At 39.4% G+C, this 14,887-nt stretch overlaps 1 protein-coding gene across 1 annotated transcript in view; it reads right to left on the bottom strand.

The window, feature by feature from the left end:
- Nucleotides 1-13,045, bottom strand: part of ARID1B (AT-rich interaction domain 1B) — a 16,596-nt gene extending 3,551 nt beyond the window's left edge. Inside the window, exons 1-8 of the mRNA XM_029086807.1 lie at nucleotides 13,039-13,045; nucleotides 12,790-12,928; nucleotides 11,115-11,287; nucleotides 9,322-9,472; nucleotides 8,214-8,330; nucleotides 6,571-6,667; nucleotides 2,544-3,333; nucleotides 1,562-1,692 (exon numbers count right to left, since the gene is read on the bottom strand). Of these exons, the coding sequence (XP_028942640.1) occupies nucleotides 1,562-1,692; nucleotides 2,544-3,333; nucleotides 6,571-6,667; nucleotides 8,214-8,330; nucleotides 9,322-9,472; nucleotides 11,115-11,287; nucleotides 12,790-12,928; nucleotides 13,039-13,045 (1,605 nt within the window). The remainder of the gene's footprint in view (nucleotides 1-1,561; nucleotides 1,693-2,543; nucleotides 3,334-6,570; nucleotides 6,668-8,213; nucleotides 8,331-9,321; nucleotides 9,473-11,114; nucleotides 11,288-12,789; nucleotides 12,929-13,038) is intronic.
- Between the last annotated feature and the right edge of the window lie 1,842 nt (nucleotides 13,046-14,887).

Genomic DNA, 14,887 nt, shown 5'->3' on the forward strand with positions numbered 1-14,887 from the left:
CATCCTAGATGAATATCCCATCTCTACTGGAATAATTTAATTTTTGCGTGGCAATATTTAAAAATTGTTATTGGAGCCTGGTGCTGTAAGTCTCCCTTCAGAAATAGTTTTCATTTAGGTTTAATCCTCTTAATTAACTTGTAATCACTTTCTTATGGAAAGGCAGTAGTTGGACTTGGTATTAATTTACTCTCAGTGGCTTTATTATTAAAAATTCTTTACTGTTATGATGTATTCAGCCTGACTGTCTGGCTTTTAATGTTTGTGCGGTTTGTGTTGGGTTTTTTTTGTTTTGCTTTTTTTTTAAATTGTGGGCTAATAGGTTTTCAGCAAAACATAACCTTTTGTCCATTCTGTATTCTCTTGTGATTGTCAAACCCTTGAAGAATTAAGAATAAACTGATGCTTATGAACTGCAGGAATTATCAGTCATCATACAAAGCCTGATTGCCATTGAAAAGAGTCCAATGCAAAAGTAACAAAATATATATACATTTTTTACAAATATGCCTGCTATTGTATGCCCAGGGTGCATTAATGACATTTCTAATAGAGTTCAGGTAAGATTCACCTCACTTAACTTCAAACACCAGCAACAGTTACACACCTAACCCAATTGTCTAGATTCTCTCTATAATCAATGGTATCTTACAGGTCATTTCTAGAGTATGATTCATCTGACCTATTTTAGATCTCTGCTTCAGGATGAGATTAATCATGCTATATATATCCCTAGTTCTAAAGTTAGGTGGGATGAAATGTACCATTTGTGTCTGTATTTAAAAAAAAAGGTCATTATATTTAAAAAATTATGAGTTACACTATTAGTAACCAAGGAATGACTGGAGCAGAGAAACTGAATATTTAATTTGTACAAATTTGAGATGATATGCAATATCAGCATGCCATCTATTACTACCACCTAACAGGCCAATGGTTAGAGTAGGGCTGAAAAACGCTGGGAGGTAGTGAGGCAAAAGCACACACTGTTCAATCCTGTGTTACTTGCATCCTGTGGGCAGACAGTGGATTTTAGCCTTTAAGTTGTCAATCTGATATTTCTGTGCAAACTTAATTTACTGGAAGAAGAAACCAAGCGGAAAATAAGCAATTAAAAAAATCCCACAGCCTAGTATGGAACTACTGAATAAGACAAGTGGTCACCAGAAGACAGACTCAGTTTAATATAGTTTTGCAAAGCCTTTTTTGGAAACACAAGTTAAGCAAGATTACTAATATATTGCTGTCTTCTGGGATTGTCCTTGTACTAGCATCACAAGTGTGAATTTATACATTAGTCGTCTGTCACTGCTAAAATTCTCATATTCCTACACGCTCCTTTCTACAAGAGACACCCTTCTTTCAGGTTTATTATTTCCCCTATTCGCCCTAAAGCTCTCTCTTGTTGCTCACTGTTACCAATCATAAGAACGGGATGTTTCCCGATATTCAAATTTATGATAATTATAATAAATTTTAAAGGACTGCAGCATTTTTGTAGGTATCTTATTTCACTTTTCTTTCCTTGGAAAGTAGAGAAGTGTACTGCTTTCCCACCTACCTGAGAGAGGTTGAAAGTAGCGACAGTGCTGTCATCATACAGAAGAATATTAATAGTGTCTAGCGCCCAGGTACTTTCAGCCAAAAGACCAGATTTAAGAGACATCATCACTCTCCAGGCCTCAGGAGTTACTGGAGCAAGAAAGGAGGAGAAGTAAAACAGTATTAGTGCATCCTCGGAGATGGTTAATGAGTTCTGAAAGATTAAACTGACATTCTGAGGACGCAGAATTTAAATGAAATAGTTACTGAAACACTGCTTAAGACCCTGGTTTCACCACTTAGTCCTGTGCAGTTTTTCTATAACTTCTGCTCAGCCTTAATACTGGAGAATATTTTAACAGGGCCATTCTTCCCAATTTTGCTGAAGCCAAAATAATAGTAAAAACTTAAGAGAAGTTGACTAAACCAAATAATCAGTAAATAAAGGTAGAATACTCTGTCAGGAGTGTGGGAACTTGAAGTATGAGAACCTGAATATATGAAATGTAACAGAAATTCAAAATAAGATACTTTTGGGAAAGAATAGGGGGAGAAACAAACATGACAAATAATTTGTAATGAATAAGCGGGCCATTCAAGGGAGGCAGAAACTCAAATTACACAGCAGAACAGCACGAGCTTCCATGGAACAAGAACACAGAAGCCTTGCTCAGCTAAGCTGTGTCGATGATTTAACAGACATTCTGAAGGACCTTTTGACACGTATCATTTGGAAATCTGACGCAAGCTTAATTTTTTATGCACTTCTAGAGACCTCAGGTTCCCATATAAAATATTGCTTTCATTTCATGTCAGATTGTCTGGGATGAGTTTTACCCATCATCTTCACTGATGCGTATGTTATTACATTTTTACTGAAGACAATCAAATTATAGTTACCAAAGTTAACTATGTGTCAAAATAGTCTTAAAATGTAACATAAAATCAAAGTCCCTTTCTCCCAACCTATTTTGGTATTTGGCTTTTGTTTTAATGCTTACCAATATCTTTTGAGGTAATCTTTCGTCTTGGTTTTAAGACTGGTTGGGATGCTTCTACAGAGCCTGGGGGGAAGGTAATTTCTCGCCTAATTGGTGGTGGTTGAGGTGGAGGTCCTGTGACCTGTGACACTGGAACTGTGGGCATAACTTTTTGCATCTTCATGGAAGGTAGGAAAGGAGACTTGCTTGGAGACATACGGTTTTCCAAAGAGCGCTGGAAGGATGCTGGACTTGGAGCTCTAGAGATGTGGTTTGGCATAGAGGGTGGTGTCTGGTAGGATGACTGAGGAGGTCTAGTGATAGGCTGCATGGAGGCTGAGGATGACATATAAGAAGGCTGACGTTGGTTGACATGAGAAGGCCACTGACTCTCATGGTTTATCCTCTGGTCAGGTACCATCATATCATCAGTGCGATTCATCCCTGGATACGGTGGGGCCTGTGCAGGGCCTCCTGGACCTTGCCTATTCTGGTAAGGGTAAGGCATATCATTTCGTGTTGGCCACATGTTCTGCTGAGGACCTTCGCTGGAGGTTGACGACTGCATGGGGCCACCAATCATCTGGGGAGGTATTCCATGCTGCTGCATTTGTCCTGGGCCCTGCATCCTCTCCCTGTTATACGGATACGGATACTGTCCCTGCATGGGCCTCCTGTCAGGCCCCGTGTAAGCGTTGCTGTACTGGTTATACATTTCCTGTTGCTGGTTGCCATACTGCATGTTATACATATCCCCTTCGTGGCGTTTGGCCGGAGGCCCGTACATGCCATCCATATGTCGCTTGTAGTTCTGAAAAAATATTTTGGAAAGAAGATGTGTCACTTTCACTCCATACCCAACACAAATATATTGGCTGCAAGCTCATTTAAGAAGCTGAAGGCGCTTAGTTCTGGAGGGATTGTGCTGATTCCAGAGTCAGGCATGCAGCGCTACAGTTAGGCTTGATCCAGTGCTTTCGTTTTAAGCTTCTGTTTTGCTGCACTTATAACTTAATACAGAAAGGAAACTTACCCTTAGGCTAAATTTTCTTATGCTTGCTTCCGTTTTCCCCCTTTCCCTTTCCTTTCCTTTCCTATCTGTCAGATTAATTCCACTGGTCGCTTCAGACATGCATGAAAAGGCAACTGTCCTCCCCAACTAAAATATTTTTACTTCTTTTTTACGCTTAAGTCTACTAAGAAGAAAAATCTTAAAAAAATTCAAAACTGCACAGTGAACCTTTTCAAGGGACAAGCACTGAATAAACTCTTAAAATAACAAGATATGCTGCAAGCATGCCTGTCTGAAACACTGGATCTTACGACAGGGCACAGGCTACACACAGCAAATTTATTAGTAGGAGAAAATATTCTGCTGCATTTGCTACTCTGTAATTCCCAGGAACATGGTCCTGTTTGGGCAACCATTCCTCTTCCCAAATCATCCTAATCACATTTAATTTACTGTGAGATTATTACAGCAAATGGTCACATCCAAATGTTCTGTTCTAGTTTATGCAGGTTCTTACCCTGCTGATCAGTAATGAATTAAGCAATATAACTAACAGCTGCCACCTATGGTTTATTCTCTCTTTGTTTCTCACCCTCTCAAGTGGGGAATGTTATGTGAGGTAAGCTGTTTTACCTTGGGGGAAGCTGAGTTGTTTTTAAATCATACAAGCTGTATGTGTTTATGTTTAAGGCAGCAGAACAAAAAAAAATACATGTTTCAGTTTGAGGCGAAGGTGGTGAGGTTTGCAGTGGTCCTTAGTTCCTGTGGGAGTTTGTTCCACAGTTCAAACTACACTGAGTGCTCTGCAGCAAAAAATGTGAATTAAATGGGTGATTTTTGAATATATGATCTATGGCAAATTCAGAGTTACAGCTCCCCCGGAAACTGTAGCTCAGTCACACTGCACAATGTATACTAATGTACTAGAGTTAAGATCAGATAAAATTCTGTATGTGTTCAACATGGGTCAGTTAAAACAGCTCTGGGATTCATAAAGTCATCTTCCAACTTTGGTGCACATAAAACCACAACTACTGCATTGCATGGATGTATTTTTTAAAAACTTGCTCTAGAGCTGACTGGCTATCTGAGATACCTATTTTCTGCCTTACATAAACTACCTGCTGTAGTAAATTCCACCTTTGGGGCCAATTTATACATTAAGAACTGACTTGGTAGTTGCCACACCTGAAGAGGTGGTATTTGTTTTGCCACAGTGACTCAGAGCGCTTAAAGCAGACACTTGGGAATGAAGCACGTGCCTTTTTAAAAGGCTCCTGTATATGTAGTGGCAATATGCCTAATGATAACCAGGGCTGAGGACAGTGATGCACCTGAACTGCCCCTCCCGTGTAAAGGTTAAAAATGAGGCTGCACAATGTCTGTGTCTCTGCTGAGGATGTGTAATGCTGAGACCTTGCAGAAAACAAAAAGACACCAACAGAGGTCACCTGCTGCATAATAGCTCTCGGGGTACAAGCATTCGAATTGGAAAACCTGGATCAAAGTGCTTCATTAGCCCCAGGAGTTCATGCTCCAAGCACCTCCTTCCCAGCTCATTCCCTAGCCTCCCAGTTGTAAATAAAGCTTTGAAAGGGCCATTTGTCACGTTCTTCCTGTACCACTATAAAGTGAGATTTAGGAAACCGAAAGCAAGCTCGTGGCAACCTAATCTCTAGCTAAATGAAGAAGTGGAATCCTCTGCGAGTGGGAGGGAGAGGCTGAGGCTGGCCAGGATCCTTGCCCTTCATTCTTCACTGCTTTTTTGCATTAATGCGTTTTGCATTCAAGTCATTGTACAAAGCACACAAACAGCACTTCAGGACAGGGCCAAATGTATTTTTACTAATTCTAGCTGTCTCCTTGCTTAAATGGACATGTAGTTAATATATTACCTGCACATGTTAGCATGGAATATCACAAACTCTTCTGTTATAGATCTTTGCAATTTTCCCACTAAATCACCTAGCATATGCTCATCATAAAGAACAACAAAATAGTTTTTTGATTATCCTGTTTTAGAGATGTTATGAACCAAAGAAATAAGCAAGAAATTCTGAAACGGACATTTATATACATTTTCAGTACAGTGCAACTTAAGATCTTCTCTTCTAGGCTTCCCCCTCCGGACTTCCTAGTAAAACTCTCTCCCAAATGAAAAGGACTATTTCAAATTGGCTGAAATCTAGCTTGTATTTTAATTTTTCTATTCTAAGAAAATGCTTCCTATTTTGGAAGCTAACTTTAACTTTAATTATTGTGCGACTGGAAATGAATTAATAACACGCAGGATGAAACTCTGATTCTGTTAAGTCTGTGGAATTTTGCTATTGACTTATAAGATGGGATTTTGCCCACAAGGTATTAATGATAAACCTAACAAAAACCCCTTATTAATTAATATAATTTGTATTTTCATAGTTATTACACAGGTAGGGAACCTGGAATGTGCAAATGTTTAAACTATTTTTAATACTAATGTTCTCTCTCATGCATTTGTACCATGTTATTACTAAAGATAAAATGTGGGGAACGTGCCATCTGATCTATATTAAAGATGGGTATCTCATATGACCCACCACAGCATTCTGAATAATTGAGAGTGCTGCACGTGTTACTTTGTTCCAGTTCTCTGCTGGGTTCACTTGGCTGCAAGACATTAAGTTAAGGCCTTTCAACCTGCCAGCCAAGCAGCTTTCCCCTATTTGTTTCTGGAATTGAGACGGCTTCACTTTACTAGCCTATGAATTACACTTTCCCAGTCTGCTGGTTATTAACTTGGGACGTTCACTTGATACACATCCAAAGCCACAGAACATCTGTTAAAATTTACACTCTTCCAGTGTAATGAACACATTTTCCTATAGCTGCATATACACTGCTTATCCATATGGGCTGTGATTTTGACCAGAACAACAGTGCTCCTCTGTGCCAGAAGACATATATTGTCTAAACAAATTTTTGAATGTATACAGAATTTTGGGGTGACATTTATTAAACAAATATTATGAATATAGCTGTTCTCCCCTCTCTTACCTGCTGCTGTGGATACATTCCAGGTTGATGCCCTCCATATGGTGGCTGTCCTGAGGGAGGTCCTTGTCCTGGATACTGCTGCCCATATGGTTCATGCCTAAAATGAAGCATTCAAATCAACACTTAATGCTGCTGGAATTTCCAAGCCACCAGGAAAAGCTAAGTACTCTGAGGATCTTGCACCTTGGAGATATCTGCCATTTGGAAACAAGGTGAAGGTAGAGTGTGGTATGGTCCTGAGCCTGATGTAGTAAGCTCTGCTGGAGCTGGTAGTGGAAGGAAGGAAGGAGGTGAAGCAGAGAGAAGAAAGGAGGAGCAGTGAAGATGCAACAGGGAGATTTAGAAGCAGCAGTCAGGAATGGGAACAGGGTAAGGTCAGCAAAGAGGTAAGACAGGCAGCTGCATCTGCTGGGAACCCATCTTAGGTGGAAAAGTATCCAATGTACAGCTCAAAGGTTGCAACTCAAAATTCTTGTGTTTTAATGAGTCAGTCTCCAAGCAAGCTACTTTTTGGATTATTTAAGAATATAATTAATAGTTAACTGCTGATTTAAAGTGAAATCATGATTTTAGTCTGATGATAGTAACAGAAAATGAGTACACATTTCATTACAATATGTAACATTTAAATACATCACTACTATGTAAAAACATTACTCATAATTTTGCTACTGTTCATGTAAATTTTAATTAGAGCTACATAGTAAGGCATACACATAAGAAGCAGAGTTGTGTTGCACTTGGAAACTTACCTGTGGCCTTTAAGACCTCTGTGGAGCACTACAGTGCAACTGCAATGTTTTTAGCACATCTGAATGAAATTTAGGTTGCTGAAATTAAGTACTTGGAAAGTATTAGGACTGATAAATAACACTGTATTGCAGACCAGTATGTCAGTAATTCCTCTGTGCACCACCAGTGAGAACATATCTACAATTTGAGTATAATTATGGAAGCAATGTATCAGGGAGAGTCAGAGAAATAGAGGACCAGGGAACCTGACATGTTAAAAGAACTAATGGGACCTTATTTTTCCAAAAGCACAGAAAACTCACATTTTTTGAGAGTTGACCAGAGTGAAAGCAATAGCTGTTCAGTATCTCTTAAAATTATAATGTGGATGGAGAGAAATTACCTAACACCAGTTAAAAGAACAATACAAATGATGGGACTTGTCTACAGTTGTCCAAGATGGTATGTGCAATAAGATAAAACTGATCAAAGGTACACGTATGTTACACATAAGGGAACACTTTCTAAATGCTCAATTTTTTTAGCCACAGGATAACCACAAGCCAGGTGAAGTTATGGAAGCTTCAGAACTGGTGTCATTTAATGCTGCTCTGGAGAACTTGGGCCTATAAAATATGGGCAGTTCAGTGCTGGCAGGAAGATACACAAGGTAGGATGTATACTCCTTTTCTAACATCTCTGATTCTATGGCTACACAAGGTCAACTGATTCATCCACGCCTCCACCCCGCCCCAGGAAACTGAACCCACAGTAAAAGCCTAAATAAGAACAGACAAAACAGAAGTAACACACCATGGGGCCAGATATTCTGTCTATGTGCCCTCACAGAGGCTGCTAGCACTCATTAGCTGGTTATTGCAGATATTACGAACAGAGAAATCAGTGTTCACCTTTGCTGGCCAGGATAACGATTAGGAGAGTACATGCTTGGGTCACTGTTTGAAGGCACCATGTTGCTTTGACCAGGTGGTCCCATACTGCCTTCAGGACCCAGCCCATGATCCGACCTAAAAAATGACAAAGGAAACCTCATTCTGTAAAAAGCACTTATTCTCCAAAGTTGCCAACAAAATAAAACAAAACACACCCCTTAAAGAAAACATTCTCTTGACTTATCACCTTCCACTGGAACCCTTACTCTCACTGACTCCCCAGCAATGTGACCTGTTGAAGAACATGGTTACACTTGTGTTAATCTACACATCAGCTGCTTCAAACTACTGACTAAAAAGTACTCTGCCGTTACACTGAGAAGACCCACACTGCACCACACTGGCTATCATCAGGAAACAAAAAGCAAAGCTAAAGTACTCAGCCTAATTAAAGTGAAAGCAGGAATACAGCCAGAGCTGCAAAACCTACTGGAGCACTTACTAATCCAAACATTCCCGAACCATTCTGCTTGCTATACCAATGCTTAGGCATCGTTTTACTGATTTTTTTTTTCCCAAAGGATAAACAAAAGAGGACCAAATTTATCTAGTGTACTTCACTGAAACACAAACTTAGGAGGGTCCTGATGGACACACTGCAAGACTGGTGTCCCTACAGCTCAGACAACAGACTCCAGGGTTTCCAAAGGCAAATCACTAACAGATCACTAACCAGACATATTTAGGCTGTACATTTTGTTTTTCATAAAAAGCCCACCAACAACTGTTTAGCTGAAAACATGGCCAGAAGACTAACTCAAGTGCTACTTTATGCCATCACAGCCCAGTCCAGCCCAGCAGCCAGCTGAAAGCAGCTGTCAAACACACCCACATGCTGATCTGCTGCAGCCTGAATGACTTCTAAGGTGTGACAATGCCTTGGAATTACTTTCTGTGAACAGCTAGACTCAGTCATTACCAGTGGTTTGACTCCCAGTGATTCAGTAACATGCTGTAGGAAATGTAGGCTGCTATGTTCTCTGCAAGATGCAATGGGAAAATGAGAAGGGGAAAGAGTGGATCATTTTCACTAATGGGCTCTGCTTTTCCCTGAAGATTGACTCACCTCCTGTCATAGCCACTTCCATAAGAGAACTGCTGTCGCTGGCTCATGCTCATGTTGGACATTGCTCCAGATGGACTCTGGTTATACATATCTTGTATTCCACTGTTAGGCATTTGTCCAGGGGTCATGAAAGGCTCATTGCTTCCAGGCACTGCAACAGTAAGGGAAATTAAATATATTATTCTGGGTGTGTGAAGATACCTTTCTATTAAATGATACATTTAAAAATAATGGTCAGATCCTTAACACCGCCAAGGAGAATTAGCTGGTGTCTGACAAGCTCTCTAGGGTCTGATGAAAACGCATGAAGCAGCACCACTACCAAGATGATGGTTATAATATTAAGGAGCTGCAAGCAAGGAAAGTAATCTCATCCTATGGAACTGAGCTCATCAGGCACCAGGCAGCTTCTTCCCTGTGGTCTTCACAGCTGAAGATGAACTTGCTCTTGCTCTTTTCACCCTGAACAATGCTAAATATGAACGCAAACATAAAATTTACAAACCAGATGAAAGCAAATCTTGTAGCTTGGATTACAAAGCTGTCAGAATCAGGCTCTTCTTTTTCCCATAAAGCCTCATGTACACCATAATTTAGTTATGGAAAGGATAATGTATCCTAATGCAGCTTCTCGAGCAGGAAGGCCATATTCTACGGGTCCAAGAAAAGGCACATTGACCACTATTATCAGATATAAATCCCCAAGCAAATAGAGGAAGAGACTCTACTCTTCAGTTCCTCATAGTAGATACAGAATGGAGACATTTCTGTTTCGACAGGATAAATGTGAAATGTATGACAAAGTGCAATAAACCCACTTAATCTCACATGGATATATAACCTAAAGTGAATCTAAGGCAGAGAGGGTTCTCCCTTCCTCCAACTGTGTCATGCTAGTGTCCATGGTCCAGGCAAAAGGATTTAAAGGGAAGGTTTAAAAAAAATCACATCAGATTAACTCTCTCTTTTATAGCATCTCCTTACTTCATCACATATCTTTCTTCCCCTGATTTCTGGACCTCTTATTCCTATTCCTCCCTTTTGTTCCCTTTAAGTTTCCACTCTCTTAATTTCATCTCCTCCATCTGCTCTTCTCTTTGCAGCCACTGTGAGCCCTGCTTGTGTTCTTTCCTCCACTTTCCTATATACAAAGCATGCAAGACTGATTAATTTTAAGCACATTTTACAATATCCACAAAACCATCTGTAGGTTAAGTGTCCAAAAGGGCAAGAGGCAGGTTTGACATTAATTTTAATTTTTGCTTTCTAAAAATAAACAAACTTTGAGTGTATTTATGACCTTTTGTCAGGGGCTGTCCAAGTAAGAAAAAAATTAGCTTTCCAATTCTGAAAAATATGTAAACTGAGACAGTTTACATTCACTCAGTTCCACACAATGAATTCCCAGTTCAGCCCTACTACAACCAGGCATGTTGCTTCACCACTTCACATTCTAACACTGAAGTCCAGCATCTGATTTGCAGAGTAGCTAACCACCTGCAAGAAACATGCAGCACTGCATAAAATCTAACCCTATGAATACATGCCATTTCCTGAAATGTATTTCTACAAACATTTTTAAGATTCTGTTAAAATAAACAGTGTGACTCCGAGAGGGGAAAGCATGGCCAGACCAGAATGAAACACAATTACACTGCACCTCTCCTTTTGCTACAAGGAAACCATTTTACCAATGGCAAAATCAGCAAAGTTAAAAAACTAATTCTGACAACTAGAACATCTTGATTACATAGAAGTAGGGAAGAACATTTAAGCTCCCACAAAGAAAATACCTTTTCTCATTCCACCGAAAGGATCTTTGTTCGGCTCATATGGCATCCTTCCCATCATATCTGGCATGTTTATTCCCTGCTGGTACGGTGCATTTGGCGTCATGGAGTTTCGCTTCGGAAATGCCGAATCACTGACATCAGAGAAGGGATCGTGCACACTAACTGCACTGTTTCTAGCAGGTGAGAAAAAGGAGGCATTAACATCATCATATACTCAGAAGAATTGTGAAAACAGATTGGACTGTAATACACCTAGTCCGTGATACTGCGGCAGTGACCAGTGCAGGATACGTCTGAGGAAGATGCAAAAAACTTTCACAATGGACAATCATTAAAAAAATCTACCCATTTTTTTCCCCAAGCTTATCTGGCTACTCACCTTGAAGATCAGGATTTTTAATCTAATACAACTGTGCATGTTCCTATTACTCACATAAAAGTCTAAACCCTTCTGAAATCTCAATAAGCTGTTCGCCTCACTACCCCAAGGCAGTGAGCTCCACAGGTTAATTACATGCCGTGTCAAAATAGTATTACTTTTTATCAGTTTCATATTTATTACCTTTCAAATTTACCAAGCACCCCATTGCTTTCCTACTAGAGGAAAGACTAAACAGCAACAGCTGATTTACCTCCCAAATACCATTTACTGTTATGGAGAGGCACTAACCTTCATGGTTGCAGCCCACTTTATTCTAAAGGCCTTAAAAATTTGGCTTGGAACATGGAGTTTCCCTGATAACAATCAGATTTATTCTTAATGCAAAATAAAATTTTTTACACAGTGTAAGAAAACTCAATCTGAATTACAGATGATTAAAAAAAGTTCTTGTTATCCTTTCTGCAGTATTATAGATGAAGAAAAAAATAACCTAAGTAAGTATGTTAAGTTTGAATTGACTCTTTACATAGTTCAGAACTCAACTATGCTCCCACTGAAGTCAACAAGAAATTTTTTTGCTGAACTTCAGTGGGCTAAGGATCCTTAATAAATGGTGAAAAGGCTTCACCTCAGATTAAGCCTGTGTGTGACTCACAGGACATAGAACTGAAAGGGATCTCGGTCCATCCAGTTGAATCCTCTGCTATTTCACTTAACCACTGTTATTACATATGCTTCTCATAATTTGAATTTAAGTAACACCTTAAAACAACAAAGATTTTTATCCTGCTCTATTTATTAGAAGAGTGCTCTAGATCCATGCTTTCCTAATACTTAGAAACAACCTAGAGCAAAGCTAAACAATCTCCTTTATCTCCCTGCTTATGCCACCAATTTTTCGCTAGAATCCATTCCAGTTTGAATTCCTCCTTCCTGAGCGTGAATGTCTGGACCTGTATACCAGAGGAGGACAGGGTGAGCAAGGGAAGGAAGGTTGTGGTTGTAAGTTGGTGCTGCTGGGTTCCACCTTCCTTCCCATTCTTCACATATTCATGTGCCCCCCTTTGCGCTGGTGCTTGTCATGATCCTTCTCTTGCATTCAGAAAGCTAATGCAGCTCCTACTCCTTCCTCCCTTTCCCTCTCTCCTCTCCAAAAAGAAATCATTTTCTGCCACTTTTAAGGCTCTGTCCAGTTCACCACAGAATCAGGTAATTGCCCGAGCAGTTGGGAAATGGAAAGACTGGATTTGAAACTCTTGTAGAACCAAATATGAAGCAAAGCCCTTTTCATACCTGCCACCCTGTATAGGTGTCATCTGTCCATGAGGTGTTGATGCTGGTGTTGGGGGCTTCAAATCGCCTGGCACTTCTGTCATGGAATTACTACCAGTAGACTGTGGAGTCTGTGGGCCTTGCAAGGAACCAGAATTAGCTGGGAAATTAAAGAAAAAGGAAATATTAAAAGGTAGCAGCCAAATTCCAGTGGAAATAATAATCAGCAAGGAGAGAAACTGGTTCTTGCCCCCATAAGCCTGCTTATACCACGCATCTCCGCATTTTTATAACTTCCCCCAAATCCTCTGAGAACAGAATATGCTGTGCAGTAATAGCCATCATCTTTCCTAGAACCATGAATTTAATCTGCTGCCTGAAGCAACATGAATAGAAATCATCTAAATGAAGGATCATTTATATCAGAGGTCAGAGATACAAAGTTAATTGTCTATAGTTTACAACAGAGTAAATGAAGGTTGTTCTTTGGCACAGCCTCTTTATATAACCACTATCACAACACATACCTTTATAAGGTAAATTTCAGCCAGAAGCTTTTCCTTACAAATTCTAACTGCTGTATTAATACAAATTCATAATTTCATTCACCACTAAAAGGCAGACATTTCCATGGCCAAACATGGCAAATTATTAGTGGCACACTGCAACTCTATGCCACCTTTGAGACCACATGGCAAAAGACTATATTTAAGAAATTGAAAAGGCAATTGGGGATAAGAAGAAAGCAATCACTGAAAGGAGAATTTGAGCAGGAGGCTGTAGGTAACACTCCTAATAAAACTGTAAAAATTGCAATGGACATCTTAACAAAATGTAGTTAGGATCATTGTAGAGCATATGTAACAAGGCCAGGCATTCTGCAAAGCATCTATTTCATCTGCAAAAACGTCTACGTTGAGATCTCAGAAAACAACAGAGTACCTGCACTACTGTCCCCCCTAACCATGGTAAGTAGCTTTATTCTTGATATGACAACGAGTGTAGAAAAGCCATTAATGTTCTATCCCAATGAGACTGAGCAGTAATAAAGGCATTAAATGAATACATCATATATGCTAATGATAAAATATGGACAAACACCCCCCCCCCCAACCCCAAAGATCTCATGTAGTCATTTTCTGATTTACAAGGTGGTAAGTGGGAATTAGTAACAACATCTAAGCTTTGGATTTGATGGCCTTGCAGCAGCAATTCTACCTGAGGAGAATTTGTAGGATCAAATCTTTAGATGCTGCTGGGGAAAAAAAAATACCAACAGAAAAAATTCACAAACCTAACAGACTCAGAAAGACATGGCTTTGGCTTGAGAGGTCCTTCTTTTTTCTGAACTGTCATGTAAGCATTTCATGGTGCCCGACTCTCTACGTTCAACAACCAATTAAAAAAACTTTATAAATTACTGTTAGAGGGAAAATTAGAACAAGCAGTACGGGCTTTTCTTCTGTATGTGAAAGAGAGAATAGTTTATAATTGACTCAGAATCCTGGAACACTCATCATCTTGACAGGCAGAGCTTGTTTTTAACTGAAGAACACCTTCTTTATATGTGTTTCATTTATATCTGTAACACATGTTCCACTATCTGGAAATCAGTCTCAGTAGCAAGTGCATATGTAAAATCCACATTGTGTAGACCACATTGTTCTTGTCCTCAGCTTTCTGAGGCATGTTTGGATTATGCTCACATAGTAATGAGGTTCAAAAAAAGTTTAAGAAAAGCTCTCTGATTGCATTAATACAGTAATAACAACATTTGCAACAACTAATGCTACAGTTGACTGAAGGCTTTAGTGCTAAAATAAAACAAACCCATATGATAATACAAAAAATCATCATGTTCACACAAAATGAGCCCTTTGTATATATGACCCCTGAGTGAGCTGGGATTATTCTCCTGCCCTTGAGCTTTAAACACAATTCTAGATTACTTCTAAAAAGCCTGAAAACATTTCTGAGTTAAGTTGCACATTGTCACATAACATCTTGTTATATTAGAACCATGTAAGTACATATCTTAGTGTACCCATATACTTACTGCAAAATGTATTGCCTAACTCTGCACACTTCTCTTATGGTGGGCTACTAAGCAACAATTAAG

This window comes from Antrostomus carolinensis, unplaced genomic scaffold (assembly GCF_000700745.2).
Source record: "Antrostomus carolinensis isolate BGI_N321 unplaced genomic scaffold, ASM70074v2 scaffold5299, whole genome shotgun sequence".
NCBI lineage: Eukaryota > Metazoa > Chordata > Aves > Caprimulgiformes > Caprimulgidae > Antrostomus > Antrostomus carolinensis.